The sequence below is a fragment of the Pteropus medius genome, unplaced genomic scaffold (assembly GCF_902729225.1).
Source record: "Pteropus medius unplaced genomic scaffold, Ma_sr-lr_union100, whole genome shotgun sequence".
Classification (NCBI taxonomy): Eukaryota; Metazoa; Chordata; class Mammalia; order Chiroptera; family Pteropodidae; genus Pteropus; species Pteropus medius.
In genome coordinates this window covers 11,866,426-11,884,452 of record NW_024349801.1, presented here as the reverse complement: position 1 = coordinate 11,884,452, position 18,027 = coordinate 11,866,426, and the positions used below count along the sequence as shown (strand labels likewise).

Here is an 18,027-nt window from a genome sequence, read left to right as displayed (position 1 = left end):
CAGAAGGTTTACTTTGGACAGTGCTATTTCAGGAACTCAAAATTTTATGGAGCAAAACCAACAGAAAAAAGAAATATTCAATCGAAGCAGGAGGTGTTGCAGAAGTGGATTCACCTCTTAAAATACTGGGGAAAGAGCCTTCCAGGCAGATGAGATATCTAGTGGTTAAGTCCTGATGGGGGAGCTCTTCCCAGGTGTGTTCAGCAACCAGCAACCAAACCAGTGTGGCTGGGATATGGCGAGTAATCAAGGAGTATTAGGAGAGCAGGAGAGAGGCAAGCAAGGGCAGGGGAGAGAAGAGAAGAGTCATGGGGCCACCAACAATGTCATAAGGTATCTGGCGTTACCGTGAGTGAGAAGAGAAGACGCTGGAGAGTTTTAAACAATGGTAGATGCAATCTGACTTCCTTTCATAGGATCTTAATTGTTCTTGTGCTGGGAGCTGCCTATTCAGGAGCAGGGGTAGAAAGAATTTGGGAGACCATATATATATACACCATGGGTGTACACACACACACACACACACACACACACACACACAGTATATACATACACATCTTTCTCTATATATATCTCAATCCATCCATCCATCATCTATCATATCATCCATCCATCCATCCATCCATCCATCCATCCATCGATCGATCGATCGATCTATCTATCTATCTATCTATCTATCTATCTATCTATCTATCAAAAGACTTAGGAAACCAGTATGGAGACCAGTTCAAGAAATGCAGGAATCCAGTAAAAGCTGATAATGGTGGCTTGCACTGGATAATATAGCAGTGCAGATGGGGGAAGGAGATTTGGTTTTCTCATTGAATATATCTGAGATGTGAGAAAAACAAAAGGAGCCAAAAACAGCACCACATTTTGACTTGGGTCGTTGGAGTAGATAACTTGCCATTATTTGAGATGTGGTCAGAAAAGGCTTGAGGGTCCAGATCAGGAGCTCAGCTTTACACATTTTGAGTTCAAGATGTCTGTTACACATTCAGATGAGATACCGAGACGACAGCTGAATATGGAAACAATGGTTCCTTCGTATTAATGTATAATTCTGAAAACCGCAAATGGAGGTCAAACCTGGGAGACAAATATTTGGGGGAATATTATAGAATGCATCTTTAAAGATTTTTTCAAATAACACAACCAGGTGGCTTCCATGAGCTGTCACAGCCATCGAGGACAGTGCCTGTCTTGGTCCATTCTGGCTGCTATAGGAAAATACCAAATAGGGTAGCTTCTAAACAATAAAAGTTTATTTCTCACCCTTTTGGTGACTGGAAGTTCTGGCGGTAGCAGAGTTGGATGAGGGTCCTCCTCTGGTCACTGATTTCTTATGTCTTCACATGCATTTAAGCACCTTAAGCATTACAAGCTAAAAGATGCAAAGAAAATCTCTTTTGAATGGACATTTTCCTAAACTATGTTAAAGACTAAAAAGTCTTTCCAAACAGAGTATTCTAACTATAATTGGAAAATAATTAGAATAATATGAACTCCAGTGTCTGCCCCTGTTAAAATGTATAGGACACTTTTCTTTTACACTAATTCCATTGCTTTTCTATCATGAAATAGTTTTATATTCAAGAAGTTTCTCATTATCAAACACTGCATAAGGATGTTTCAGTGGAGAGAAAATGATGCGAGCTGGAGCGGTGGCTTTCAAACTTCTGTGAAAATGATACTTCGGTGGCTTACAGTCACCCTTGCTCACTGCACTGCTATTAAGACTCTTGGATTTAGTTTCACTGACTCAGTAAGTTTAGAGACCAAGGTCTGGGTCTCTATTCCATTAACAAGCTCTCCCCACATGATTCTAAGATAGGGGCTCCCAAGACCATTCAGTGAGAAGGCTGGGAAGTAGAGGACTTATAATAGAATTATTTTTACCTCACGGATTTCAATAATAAAGGCTTTCTTCATAGCTCGGAGAGTTAATAACTAACTATCTTTATTCAAATGCAGCCTTGCTTATATTGTTTTGTTCCCAAATGTTCTTTCCTTTCATCTCCCAGCTTTCCTTGGCACAGCACTTCCTACCTGCTCTAGTCTTTATCACATCCATCACCCTCAGCTATTAAGTATGAAGGAACACAAGCTCTGCAACTGTGTTGCTTAAACAGCATGTTTTTCCCCCCTCTACACTGCTACACACTAAAAAATAGCAGTCAGCCTAGATAAATTAAGTTCTTAATTATTCAGTTGCTTTACATGCAATTTATATTATTGGAAATCTCCTCAGGGAAAGACACCAGTAGACCCAAACTGCCTTTTAATTTTTTCATGTATTTATTAAATTTAATAGATTTTCTGCCTATTTCAGCTGTCCCTTCTTACTCGTTTCCCAATATATCCTTAACAACTCTCCTTGAACCTGATAAAGGATATTTAAAAAAAAAAAATCATGGCTCTTATACAGATATAAAAATAAATGCTAAAAAACACATTTTAAAGATTTAGTTTAATACATTATTAATGAGGAAGCTGGTAAGATGTTGCAACTATTCAAAGGAGAATCCAAAGAACATACATACATACATATATATATCACAGGAACAGTGAGATAAATGTGAAAATGGAGGCAAATCTGGCTTCTTTCAGAGTGGAGGAGGGAAGTCAATCGAATCTTTACCAGGTAGAATTTCCTTGTCTATAAACAAGAATTATGTGTTATAAGGAAACCTGCTCTCCTAGAAAAAAAATCTGAAAGCCTGGCTTACAGGATAATTGAATGTTACATAATGTTAAATAAATAAGTCTGAAATTGTGACGGCTATGAGATGTTATTAGATGGAATTTAGAGATAGTGAATTGCTCTGGAGAGATTTATAGGCTCATCTCTCTCAGAAGCATTTGCCTACACTCTAAGAGTAGTAAAAAACTGAAGATTTGCACCTCTCCTCTCTCACTCTATGGAGGAGAAGAAAAGATTCCAGCCTTCCTCTATAAGCTGGAAGCCTCTTAGTTTCAGTGTGGCTCTTCGTGGTGTAACTCCAGCATGTGCGGGTGCATCTGGCACTCATTGTGTGGGCCTCTGGAAAATTGGGATGTGGAGAACAGATGCTGCTAAGATTCTCTGTGAGCAAATGGTCCCCGATCTAGAGATCTCCTGTGTCTGTTAGTCTTTATCTATATATTCTTATCATCTATAGCTATATCAGCATATAGATAGATAAATGTAGATAAATATAATTTGAATGAGACAGACAGGATAACTTAACTTGCAAGTAGGATAACATCTCATAGCCTTCACAATTTCAGAATTAACATTATTTTGCAATTCAATCAGTTATCTGTAATTTAGAGTTATAAAACAGCTAAAAGGTAATGAAAGTCTCAGAGCCACCATAAAATCAGAATCAGATAACCTAGAAGGTTGTGTTCTAATCTGGACAATGCATCATTTTTATTCATTCATTTGTTTATCCCCTCATTTAACTAATGTCTTCTGCATGTTGTGCCAAGCCCCTGTGCTATGTGCTGAAGGTACTATGGTTAACAAATTGAAAACTATCACTCTTCTCCTAGAGCTTACAGAAGTGTGGAAAAGACCAATAAAATAAGTAACAAAATACTGAATTGCAAATTGTGATGAAGTCTATGTCTTTTACAGTTGTGATTTCTAAATCAGTGTTTGTGGAGATATCGGATGACACACTCATGTCTGAAAGAACAGAAAAGAGGCTGTAATTAATATTTTTGAGAGATTCCCGTTAGTAAATTACATAAGATGTGGAACTTGGCTGCTGGGCACTCATTTCCATTGCTCAGAAACTGTTGTGATGATTTCATTGTCTCTGCTTTGCCCTGGAAATCTAGATTGCCTAATAAGTGTGGCATTTGTTCAACTTCCTGCTTTGTAGCACTTTTTATTAAAAAATAAAATCACTTACAGAAACGATCATAATGTTGAAATTTTAGAATTTCAAAAGGAAGTATTTATATGAGCTGCCCTTTAACAGCTGTCATGCCCTATGGCCTTGAATCTCTTGCAACAACTTAAAAGACCTTTAGAATCATGTGTTAATTCTGAACCAGTGGACACTAAACTGTAGGGAAGTCCCTCTCAGTGTGACCCAAAAGGCATAGGGACAAAGGTTTCATGCAGGTTTATTGTCCTGCTCTTTTGGCGGCTGCTCAGCCAGAGTTGAGCTCCTCCATGCACCATTGATTTACCACAAGAAAAGATGAATCATTTTACTGAACAACAAAGGCAGAGTCCAACAGAGGCTGGACTAACAGATTTGCCTTGTTAATAATCTTAAACTCCTAACAGCCAAGATTAAGTTGGCTAAAATTATAGAATTTCAGACCTACTATATGGCTTACTATATCTTTGCTACTTTATTTGGAAATGGAAGCTCAGATTTTCTCTGACTTTCTTATGGGCACAGATCCATGCCACACCTGCCACACAGATCTGAACATCTTAGATCTACATTGTACTGCCATTTGGCCATCTATAATTAATTTCATTAGCTTATATGTCATGTCCTTTTCAAGGAAAATATTTTGCTGATAAAGCTCTACAGTGAGCTGAACTGCAAGGCAGAAATAAAAGTAGTGGCTATTGTTTCAGAGAAAAATTATGCTCCACATAGGCAATAAGGCTGTTGAAGTTGTGTCCTGTCTCATTTATTTGGCAGACCTCTTCTGTTCAAACTTCTGGTGACCAGGAGAGGGCTGGGAGTGACATTTCTCAAAGTATACCTCTTTGTCTTAGTTTGATTGTTGAACCATGTGAATGTATTAGCTCAGAAGAGAGGTGAAGTAGATTCTAGCTGCTGTTTTCCTCTGATTTGGAATATTCTTCTGTAGTACAGAGAGTTATATGACTTAACAGCTCATATATACCAGAATTTTGACAACTTCCAATCCGTTTCTTACCTATTAAATCAGAGGATTTTTGATTCATCTGTTGTTCGTGTGTGTGTGTGTGTGTGTGTGTGTGTGGTAGCCGTAATCACCCAAATATAATATGAAGTCTTGCTGGAAAAGTTGAAGGATGGGTATATTATGCTGATCTTCTGTTACAAACATTGTAGGATTTTTATTTCATCTAAATAGTTTTGGTAATCAGTATGATGGAAATGTTTGCAGACATTTAGGGGCCGATAGTGATAGCTCTAGTAAATATGCAAAGATATTTTATTTTTTGTGTTAATTGAGTTGCTTATGCTGAATTAGATGTGTTCAGTTCAAAAGAGTAACTTCCTATCGTATTGCATAACTATGCAGATCACATGATACCAAAAAGAACATTTCAAATGTGATTTAAAAAGAAGTAGATGTATACTCATAATTAAATGTCTGAAGACAGGGATATACAGACCATAAAAATTTGACTTTGTTTTTGTGGGTAACATGGATGACTTTTAAGACTAGAAAAGTCATTGCTTATAATTTAAAATATTCTATAAATTCTAAGATACACTTTTTTTTACATTGTAACATCTTTGAATTCAGAGTGTATCAATAACCCACAATGTTTTACAATGATAATAGGTAGCATTATTTTTCTTTCTTTAAGTAAAAATAAAATGAAATCATGGATCTTTAAAAGGTACAATATCAGATTTGATGAAATAAAATGTGCCACAAAAATTTAATAATCAATTTTCTTAATATTTTTCAACATATGTGTTGTCTGGCTAAATTTCATGAAAAAGCAAAATAAAATCACTGCAAAGCTTGGCAATTGTATAAATTTCAAGGAATAGAATCACTTTAATTAATTTAAAAGTTTTAAGAGTTCATTTGTGTTAAGTCTGGCTCTCAGAGAGGTTTGATGACTAGAAAAATTTGACTCAGATAAAAGGTGATTTTGATTTTCTTTATTTATTTTAACTTTTGCAGACTAGTGATGGTCTCCTCTCTTTCTTCCCCCATTTCTGCATCCAAGAAACTGCGTGGACCATCATACAGCACAATGGCTCTGACTTAACAAGAGTGAGAAACACTAATCCAGAGAACCCGTATGCTGGGTTTTTCGAGTACGTGGCCAGCCCGGAGCAACTCCAGGCCACCATGAATCGTGCGGAGCGCTGCGAGCAAGAGCTTGCCTACTACTGCAAGAAGTCACGGCTTGTGAATAAACAAGGTCAGTAAATTGAGGCTTTTGTCCCCCTGCACATATTGCACAGTGCACTCTACTTACCAGCTCCTGAAGACTTTAATTCTGCAAGGTGGTGGCATATAACCACTGCGGGTGTGTGCTCCCTGTGTATTTAGCAAACATTTCACAGTCTGGAAGTCACAGAGATGCTATTGCCTGAAGAAAAGAACAAGGTCAATTTATACTGAGCTTTGTTCAAAGCCTTGATTGCTTTTGGAGGCTCTTTCTGGCCTTAACCTGATAACCGTACGGAAAGGGGCTTCATTCTGATACTCCGTGAATTCACAATATTTATCCCTTGTAAAGAGCAAGTAACACATACAGTTTGTTTTTTCGTAGAAAAGAGCTAATAAAAATATGACTCAGTTTTCTGAAAGTGACTATTCTGTGTGATTCTTTTTCGTGGATTGTTGACAATGAGCCTCCGGGTATAACTGAAAACTAGAACAGGCCACTAGCAACCCCGTTTATTCAGTAGCTCAAGTAGAAATCAGAAAATCATCTTAACTCTTACTTTTATTCTACTTTTAATAACCAGTCTGCTCCTAAATTCGGTGTTTGGTTTCGTGTTTTCTCCCTTGAGAATATCTCATTAAGTGAGACCTTCACAGTTCCCGCCAATACTGCCTTAGTGTAAGCCCTTAATGGCCTAATTCTTAAAGTTACTGCAAGAGCTTTCAACTGGCCTCCCAGCTTGCATCTTTCCATGTCGTCTAACTATCCCATATAGAATTCAAAATCTTAATCTTTATGAAAAAAACAACCTTTAAGAAACACGGCTTCCATCTCGACACTTTGCTATTTAATAAGCTCCTGCCCATCCAACACAGACTCTTCTGTCTGGACACCAGAACTGCATATTCTGTACCCATCTGCTCATGCAACCTTCATGTTTTCTAGCAGACATATTCTAGCAGGTTTATTTTTTCTTGAGAAGTTTGAGAAGATTCTAAGACATCTGCACAATAAAGCCACTTTTTTAATGTTTGCTCCTGTTTGTTGTCATAAGAGAGGTTGGAGTTCCAGACAGAATGACCAGAATTTTAAAAGCAGTGTTTCATATGTGAATATCATTTGTCATATGGATCATACTGAAGAATTCTGAGCTTTTGGTATGACATTTGAACCTATCTCTTCCAATTAAACACCCCTCCTGTTTATTCTCCACCCACTTAATACAACCAGATTTTTACCCCCATGCCTAAGTTCCACCCCCCTTGCCCCTCCTTTTCCTCCTCCTTCTTCCTCTTTTTTAAAATATTCTTATTTGACCTTTTATCCCATCTTACCGGTTTTCACTCAAATCTTATTTCCCCGAAACCTCAATTTCATCTGTGACTCACTATCAGATAGTTGCAGTGCAAAGAGCACTGGATTTAGAGGTGGGGAGAGATTTAAGTTCAAGTTCTAGGTCTCTCATTGATTAGGTATAGAACTTAGATACAGATGTCTTTCTTGGTCTTCGTTTTCTCTTCTCTGAAATGCGGCTGTTAATACCAGCCTCACAGGGCTGTGGTGATGATTGCGTGCATAATACATACATACGAAGGTGCATGAAGTGAGTTCCTCATTTGCAGCTCTTTTGTGCGTCATGGTCATAGCATACCAGTTTAGTGTGCAACCGATTGTTAGTGAGCAAGCACCACACAAAGTAAAGGGGAAGTCATAGAGTTGAAGGAAAACCCGCTTGTATGCTAGTGGTGCTCATGCATTTTTTTTCAGCTCCTTAGTGTTTCAGCCTGGCTTGAGAACCACTAGTGAAGAAAGTCGCAAACTTTAGAAGTCGGTAGAACAGAAAATGATGACAGTAGTTAAATGCACAGCTTTTTCTCAGGTCCATGACCCTAGGATTTATGTTGAATAGATTTGAGGTGAAAAAATTAAAAATAGAACAATTTGGATTTTTAGGTGAAATTAATGTATAAGGAAGAACAGGAAGGTGGTGTCAAACATGTTATATTTACAGTTTCGAATCTTGAATGTAGCAGTTTCAAGTAATAACGGTATCGTCATGGATGGGTAAAGGGGGATGTATGTGGAAATATGTGGAGCTGCTGACTCAGCACATTAGAAGGATGATCGATGTGAATACTAGAGTTATTTGGGATTAGAACTGTGGGAAGGGGAAGGGGAATGTTCTATGATCATGAGATTTTATCATTTTAATTTTTAAATGTTAAAAATTTCTCATGATTTTCTTAATTCTTTTTTCTACTTTAAATTCTTTAGGACACTTTAAAAAGTCTTGGACAGAACCAAAGGTATTTGGTACCACTAAAACATTCAGTGGTTTCTATTTTTTAGGTAAGATAGGACATTTAGAGGCAAAAATATTATTCACACTTCAGGAATAATGATTTATTTTCTCTTTAACCTATGAACATGTAATGTTTTAGGCAGTATATTGAAATATATCTAGTACATGTTTCAAGTAGATTCCACCTTCTGTTGATGAGTTAATATGCAATTTGAAAAACTGAAAGTATGAAGGCTTGATATTAATGTCTTTATGCATAACACAAGCTTTGATAACTCTTTGTTTCTTTGGCATGGCCGAACTGGTGTGTATAGTCACGCTAGGAGAGAGGTTTCCAGCACTAGTAGAGGTCCTATCTAATAGAAAGTTACAATGAGCATTTGTAAGTAAGGGAGAAATTAGTGAAAGTCCCAGATTTTTAGTGGGGCTGATGATAACAACTTAAAAAGTTTGAATGTTAACAGAAAATGATCAAGCAATTTTGAGTTAGTGACTGATTTGATGTCACATTCTTCTCATGCTCTGATTCTCTACTGACTACAATTTTCCTCTCTTAACTTTTTTATTTTTTATTTTTATGAGAGATTGCCCACATGCCTCACCTCCTTTTCTCAAAATCCTACCTAAATGTTCTGTCTGTTCTTTGCTCTAGTTCCTCGGCATCATGGTCAGCCTTAACTCTGAGAAGGAGCTGTTAGCCGAACACTCATCATAGAAAGAAATGCATTTGGTTAAGGGAAACTGTTTTTGAATGTAGTGTTTGCTTTAGGCATTAAGATCTTTCAGTGCGACTCTGTAGTCTGCAAATAAATAGCCAAGCCATTAAATGAAAGAAAAAATACATGCTTCCAAATAAATCTTAAGTCATGACAAAGAAGTGCCACGCCATGTCTAATGTTTAATAAACAGCTACTATATTTTTAGCCAATAAATATATTGAGATAAATCATTGATTTTACATAATATTCTATAATGTTTTAATGAGCATTTCATTATCCCTTGTCAAGTCAGTTTTATTTCTGATATGTTAATTACTTTGATTTATATTTTTAAATCAATTTGTTTCAAAAATTATTTTCAAAGAAATTACATATGTGAACTGCTCTCAATACAATTTTACTATTATGCCTGAATTAACTAGGAATGGCTGGTGTCTTTTCTACTCAAAGAAAAATATATCAATCAGTTAAGCTTAAATAATAAAATATTTTTAAAAGCTTTCTTAAGGAAATGCCATCAATTACAGTGTGTGAAATATCAGTACATCAAACCAATTTTTCTCTCCTTTTATTCTTTTTAATGATTTAGGAGGGAAGGGCATTATACTGGGATGGAAGGCGGTGGGATATAAAGCAGATGTTACATTTCTCGTGTTTGTCTTTCAGACGGAACCCCTCTGAGCTGGTGGGTTGGACGAACCAATGAAACACAAACTTATTGGGGAGGTTCTTTGCCTGATCCTCCAAAATGTGCTTGTGGACTGGAGGGGAACTGCATTGATTCTCAATATTACTGCAACTGTGATGCTGACCGGAACGAATGGTGATTTCCATTTGATTTCCTTTATGCAAAATAAAGTCTTCTTTTTTTTTTTTTTAAATGAATCATTCAAAATATATAAAGTTAGGCAGATACTGAAAAAGTTAGTACACTAAAGAAATTAGATGAAGGTCTGTTTTGATGAAATGTGTTATAATCAATCTGAATCCTAAATATTAGATCAATGGCCTCTTATTTTTTTGTAATGAACTGTTAAGTCATGTACCTTTTATTTTTGTAATAAGATGAAAGAGGCATTGCTTTTATGTTTCCTCTCCATTGTAGGTAAATTATCATTCTCTTTAAAATTAAGTATAATTAAACATTCTATTATTCTCAAAATATGTTTATAGCCAGTAATTACTAAAATACATTTCTTCAATAAGCTACCTATAAAATCTTTAAACATGTAAACTTAGAATTTCTCATAATTATATGAATGTGTAGCTTTTATTTGTTTAAAGGAGAAACCATGGCACAAAGAACTAATGTTCAGTTTATCATATTTTAAAAGAGAAAATCTGTAACATTTTAGGGATTTGAAAATTGAACTTATTCTCCAAATAGAAAAAAATTCTTACGTGTTTTTCTTTGAAAAATTAAAAAATATATTTATTATATTTTGTACTAGAGTTAGAATATACATTGATTTTATTTATTTGTAAAGTGAAAATATTTTTTAATTTTCATATTCACATTTCAATATACCATGTGTATATATTACTTTACTATTCTCCTGGATCTGCCAATAAGAATTGTTTTTTAAAATATTAATAACCAACCTGGCTATAAATATGATTGATTTGGTTACAGAATATAAATTAATTCCAATAATCAGTTTGCTGTTAATTGAGCTCACATTTCGAATTATATGATATTTCATATTTTGGGGGGAAATATTACAACTATATTATATCAAAAAATAGATTCTTTTAGAATACCCTAGAAGGAGGCGTGTATATGAAGTCATAATTATTCTTGTAGTGTTACATGTTTGGTATGAAGACTATTTCCCTTAATCAAATTCTGGTTTTTAAAAATTTCTACTTCCTTTGGAAGACTTTTTTCTCACTGCCTTCGCAAAATACACACCTACACAGTAATATTGTATTTTAAAATGTGAATAAAATGTTCATAGCAATGCTTAACAAAAGAAAAAAATAACTAACTTAGTTTCCGATAACTCTCCAATACCTCCATAACATATTATTCATCAAAAATAATTTTCAAAAATAAGGTTTTGAAACTTTTTATATTAAATTCTGCTTATGGTAATGTAGCTTACATAGAAATAACCTTCCCCAGAAAAACTATAAAAACAACTACTTGAAGTAAGTGAAGAACAACCAAATCTAGATAGAAACTGCCAGCTTTAGGAGTCTCTGACTCTCATCCTTGAAAGAAGAAAACTCAAGTGGGTGAGATATAAGTTTATATATGCCTATTCCATGAGGGAACTAACTAAACTAATGCTATGGAGTGGCTAGAACTCAAAAAGGATATTAGCTTTTGGGGAGGGCTTGAGATGTCAAAGCACAGAATTTGGGATTGCCAGAATGGCTGGAAGTTGAGAGGGTTGTGGAAATCTCAGAGAGGAGAAACTTTCCTGAGGAGAGTCCATCATTTGTCAATTCCCCTCCGGTTCTCGGCTGACCCCTGAACTGCACACAGGGCCGATTTCTAGCAACCAGGCAGAGAGACACAGCTGGAAAACCGAACAGACTTAAACATAAAGATTTCAGTAGTGACTGCCAGAGGGGACACAGGATTTGGAGTTTAAGTCTCACTAATTGAGATGGGCTTTGTAAATCCCTCAGCTTTCCATAGAAATAACAGAGGGTTCATGTCTTTGCAGCAAAGACTGTGTCCCAGAACTGAGTTATGATTGAAAACTAAGAGTGAAACTGACATAAGCCCACCTTAATGAATTGCGAAACCAAGCATTTCACAATTTATTGTGATAAAGATGTGATTTAACTGCCTGTGAAAACAAAAATGAAGCCATCAGAGAACAATAACAGAATCAAGTCCCTACAAATCACCCATGATGTCCAGAACATGGTAACAGTTATTGCATATTCAAAAAAGGGTAAACTTGGATCCAAAGTTAAGAAAGTAAAAGCAAGGGTTAAAGAAGTACAAATTAGTAGTTGGCCATAGGATGGGGAGCGTGGCAGAGAGAATGCAGTTAGAATTAATATGTCGGCTAGGTGTAGGGCCAGTAGAGGGAGGGAGCAGTTGGGGAGATTGTTTTATGAACTATATAGATGTCTAACCATTATACTGTATACTTGAAATTAATTAAAATAAATAAATTTTAAAAAAAGAATATGAAAAAACACTTTTTAGCAAACTAACAATGCCAGTGAAGCTCTAAAATGGGTTGGCAAACTAAAGTCCATGGGCTAAGTCCAGCCCTCTGCCTGTTTTTGTAAATAAAGTTTTGTGGGAACACACACACATTCTTCGATTTTAAAAGATTGAAGAGGCTATAAATAAATTTGAAAGTGGAGAAGTAAAACAATTAGGTTGATTTATAGCTATATATTGAATTTCTCTATCCTACAAACTGAAAATAGACTTTCTTTTAAGGACCAAAAAAAATATTTTCAAAACATAGTCTCATATTATTTCAGAAGCATCATTTGAATCAATAAATCAAAAATCAAGCAAAGTGCTGTTACAATTCACATTCTCCATGGTCAATGCCATAAAGCTACAAATTAATAACACTAGCATAAACAAATAAATTTAAATACTTTGGAAATTTGAATAATAGCTAACATTTATTGGATGTATACTACCTGCTTTCAGTAGTGCACACTGAGATTTTTGTCTTAATCAGCTTGTTTAATCTTCATAAAATCTTTATTAAGTAGATACCATTATTATTACCATTTTGCACGTGAAAAGGTTTATGACAAGAGAGACTATGTAAGTGTCTGTTTACTCAGCTAGTAACTTATATACATGGGATTTAAACCAAACAGCAGTCTAATTATGGTGTATGTAACTATTTTCCTATTTTGCCTCCTCTAACCAGTTTTGGGATCAAAGAAGAAATCAAGAGCACAACAGTATTTAGAGGAGAAAATGATAATATAAACAAACTAATAAAAGCAAGAATTTATTATGAGTAAAACATGTTGATAATTGTTGAAGGTATATAGTGGATACTTTAGGGTTTATTGTACTGTTTGTGTATTTATGTATATGTTTGAAAGTTTCTATGATATATGGTTATAAATAAAAGATAAAAACAGAGGGAGGGGAAAAAAGAAAAGCAGTTATTAGAAACCGCCCCGGGGACACTGATGTTTGATTAGCAGGCAGAAACTTTAAAGCATCTATTATAAATATCCCCAAAGACTTATATAAAAATAATAACAAGTGAACAAAGTTAACTAAGCAGATAAACGAGAACTATATTAAAGAAGCTAATGTAGATTTTAGAACATGGAAGTACATCTGAAGTGAAAAATTCACTGAATTTACTAAACTTATATAGGACATAGCAGAAGAAATCATCAGTAAATCTGAAAACAGATCAAAAGAAATTATTCAGTCTGAAGAACACAGGAACAACAATAACAACAACAAAAAGATTGAGAAAAAAATTAACAAAACCTTTGCGACTTTTGGAAAAATATCAACAATTTAACAGGCAAGAAATTGGAGTCCCAGAGAATAGGAAATAAAATGAGACAAAAATATGTTTGATGAAACTGAATGAAAAAATTTTAATTTTGTTTAATAAACATCTGTGGTAGCAAGCCCTATGATTGATCATCCATCCAGCCTATTATTCACATCATTGTGTAGTTCCCTCCCTTCGAAGGTAGTCTGGACCTCGTGACTTGCTTCTGATGAATAGAATATGGTAAAGGTGATGAGACATCACTTCTGAGATGAGGTTGTAAAACACGGTGAATTCTGACTTGCTTGCACCTCTCTCTTTGACTCTCCCAGCTTTCTTGTTCTGATAAAGCAAACTGTCATGTTATGAACTGTCCTGGGGAGAAGCCCATGTGGCAAGGAATCGAGAGTGGCCTTTAGCCAACAGCTGTTGAATAACTGAGGCCCTCAGTCCAGTAACTGGCAAAGAATAGAATAGTGCCAACCACCACATGAGTGAGCTGGGAAGCAGATCTCTCCTTAGCCAAGTGCTGAGGTGACTGCAGTCCTCACCAAAACTTTGACTATGGCCTTGGGAGAGAGCCTGAGCCAGAGGATCTCCTTAAGCTGTGCCAGAGTCCCGACTAGGATCTAGTTCATAAATGTTGCTGTTTTAAGTCACTAAGTTTTGGGGGTGATTTGTTATGTCATAACAGATAACTAATACAACTTCAGTGCACAGGTTCCAGAAACTCAGAGGATCTGATGCAGAATAAAACAGAGAAAAGTACACCTTGGCTTGTGTTCAAATTGCTAAAAGCTAATGACAAATGTTTTGAAAGTAGCCAGATTGGGTGGATCTAGTAGAACATATTCCATGCAGGGAACAAGGATACAAATGAGGGCTGACTACTCATCATTAGCACAGGTCAGATGTCCATGGAATGATATTTTTAATGTGTTGAAAGAAAAAGCAATGTCAACCTAGGATTCTACATGAAACAAAATATATTTCAAAATGAAGGTGAAATGAAGTTCTTATCAAATTAAACACATGCTGAGAGAATCTGTCGCCAACAGAACTGCACCATAGAAATAACATATTCTTCAGGCTGAGAGAAAACTCAGATCTTCAGGAAGAAATAAAGGAACTGGAAATTGTGGATATGTCAGTAAATATAAATCCTTCTCTTCATTAAAAAATTCATTAAAATTTGCTGTTGAATTATAAAGTTTATAACATCTGGATTTAAATATATTACAACAGTAGCACAAAGAACAGGTCATATAAGTGTGTGTGTTGGGGGGAGGTATGTTAAGGAAATTATCCTGTAGTAAGTTTTTGACATTTTATATTAAATAATATATTAAATAAAATCTAAGTAGCCTATAATAAATCAAGGATGCATTTTGTAATCAATGAAGCAAATATTAAAATATAATAACCAGGCATATAGCTAAAAAGTTAATAAATAAAATAAAATTAAATACTAAAATATGGTATACACCAAGAGACGACAGGAAAGAGGGGACAGAAATACAGAATATCATATGGGGGAAAAAAAAAGAAACAAATGTCAAAATGGTAGATCTAAAAACACAGTTATCAATCATTATAGTAAATGTTAAGGTAGAAAATAGCCAACTGAATTTAAAAATCAACAACTATATTCCATGTGCAAGAGGTATTATAATGTTGCCATATTTTTATATGCTCAGATGAGCAATTTGATCCTTACTCTTGTATGTATGCAAATTTAGCTCTGAACATCTTGGCTTTGAAATGCAATAAGGTCTATTGTTTATTTGATAATTATATTAATCAGAGTAATTTTAAGAATTTTGTTGCTGTTATTATTTTTTTAGGATGAATGACACTGGATTCCTTTCTTATAAAGAACATCTGCCGGTAACTAAGATAGTGATTACAGACACAGGCCGGCCGCATTCAGAAGCAGCTTATAAACTGGGGCCTCTGCTCTGCCTGGGAGACAGTAAGTGGTGGCAATGTGTTGTAAATACATCTGAGAAAAGTGATGTTACTTAAGAATCGTGTTTCTATCATATAATAATCGATCAGACCTATATTGTGAAAAGTCATAAGCAATGTCTGAAATATTCTTTTAGTCAACAAATAAAATACGAAGTGCCAAGCCTTGTAATGAATGCTGTGAAGGCAAACCTTCCTGAGATCCTAGAGAAGGAAACCACTAAGCATCTGGGTGATTGGTTCATAAACGCATTCCAGCATTTCCTAAATTTCTGCATGCCATTATCCATACGAGAAAGCCTTAGAGCTGTGCAAAATTGTTAACAATGTATGTTAATTTCCTGTTGTTGTGCCTGGGGTGAGATTAGAATGTCAATAGAATCAAATACCAGTGTAATCAAACATAGTTCAACTTTTAATCTTATTTTTTTTTTCAGTTTGTATATGTGTTTACTCTAACTCCATGGGACATGCTGTTGTGCCTATTCAATGTATTAACACTCTAAACCAGAATTTTAAAATTCAAATATAGTTTCACAGGAAATACATGTTTTTAGCAGGGAATAAAATGAGCATGTGTGTCCATTCATAAACTCTCTGAAATCAGTTAGGTTAGAGACTGATGCATTAATTCTCTAAGCTTTTAGTTATTTCTAGAATTTAAAATGAAAATTGAAGAAATATTTATTAACTTTAAAAGTATACATTAAAATAAAATTTTATTCTAGCGGCTCGACAGAGGAAGAGATGCTCTGACAATTCAGTGGATTTATGGAGATACATAGCAAATGTTGCTTAGTTAAAAAGCAAAGATGATACTGGGCTATAAAAATTTACATATACATTGTAAAAAACTGTCTGCCATTATACCTATCATCCCTAATCTTTATCATCTCTACTTCCTGTTCTGCCAGTAGGCCTTACACAATCATGTGAAGATGACATAGGATATTTCATGGAGAGAAAAATTAGGTGCAAAGAGATGAGGTTGTAAACTCAGGGTGCATCCGGGAAAGTGCCACAGCTTTGTGTGACTATAGGAAATTGTTCTATACATCACATGCACTTTTCACTGCTGGCTCTGCTCTTAACTCTTCGGGGACCCAGGCTGGCTTTCGCCAGCCCCTTCATTTCATTTGTCACAATACCTGGGGTAATGGCCTGCTTTGTCTGAGGTCACTACCGACTCTGTCCCTTAGGTTTCTTTCTCAGAAACTTCCTACCAGGAACTCAGGCACACAGCACCTTTTCACTTAGAGCAGTGATTCTCTGTCCAAGGTGATTTTGCCCTTTCAGTGGACATTCAGTAATATCTGGGAACATTTTTGGCTACCACAGTTGGGGAGGGGGAGCGGTTTGAATGCTACTGGCATCTAGAGGGAGAGGCCAGGGATGCTGCTAAATACTTCACAGTGCGCAGGGTAGCACTCTACAACTAAGAATTATCCAGTCCAAGATGTCAATAGTGCTGAGGCTGAGAAACTAGAGCATTAAATGTTTGTGACCATAAGGATACGGGGCTGGGAGGATAACAACATTAGGAATGAGAATTTACAAATCGTTCGTGTTTAGAGATCTGCTAATTAATCTCTGGCTTATTAAAAACAGTAACCGAGAGCTTTCCTTGCTTGGCCTTCTTGTCTCCTATATCTATTTTAGGGTCGAGGCTCATCCTCACGTGAGGTCATAGGCCCGTTTCCGCATGAAGGGCTCATTTTTATTTTCTCAGTAAGAAGAGCAGTGGCCGCAGATAAACAAACACCCCGTTTTCTCTCTATGGAAAATCTGTACCCTGAAGGTTAAATGACCTGGGAACATATTTTTTTTCTTTCCAAGTGAGATACACTGTATAGATATGAGGCTTCTAGATATGGAATCATGCACAGTGGGCCTTATAAGCAGAAGAAAGGTATGTGGACCTTATCCAGAAGGCATTAAGACTGGAACATTGAAAAATTAAGGCTTAATCTTCATGATCCAAATGAAAGCGTGAAGAACAGTTGTAAACCTAAAGATCAGCAAAGACGAGGAAAAGTGATGAGGGCTTGAACTGGGCAATGGCTGGCATGGGGCTGAAGAAGGGGCTTAGCTGGAGAGGTACATTCAGCATGGTTTACAGGGGAGTGGAGGCTGAAGGGGTGTGAGGATGACCTCCAGCTATCTGATTTCAGTAAAGCTGGTAGTACCCTTCGTTGAGACCAGGAATTTTTAGATTTGAATAGAAAACTGGAAAGACGAGAATAAAAAAAATTTGGTTTTATCACACAAACTAGAGATGTTGGAAATTTTATATTAAGCCATGTTTTTCTAGGAAAGAAGACAGAAGGCTTGAGAAAGCAGGACAGATGAACAAAAATGAGTATGAGACTTACTGGTACCAGACATGAGCTTACACCTAGTTAATTGATATTGTCTTTTTCCCAGTCCTTCTTTTCATTTTTAAAAATATGTCGGTATTTCTGAAATCCATGTCACTGCTACTGTTGTCGTTTGATGTCGAAG

The 18,027-nt window shown here is 35.8% G+C and overlaps 1 protein-coding gene across 1 annotated transcript in view; it reads left to right on the top strand.

The window, feature by feature from the left end:
- The window catches only part of CNTNAP4 (contactin associated protein family member 4), a 222,609-nt gene that overhangs the window by 160,211 nt on the left and 44,371 nt on the right, over positions 1-18,027 (top strand). The window contains exons 13-15 of the mRNA XM_039888850.1: positions 5,912-6,109; positions 9,767-9,923; positions 15,402-15,529. Coding sequence (XP_039744784.1) covers positions 5,912-6,109; positions 9,767-9,923; positions 15,402-15,529 — 483 coding nt within the window. The remainder of the gene's footprint in view (positions 1-5,911; positions 6,110-9,766; positions 9,924-15,401; positions 15,530-18,027) is intronic.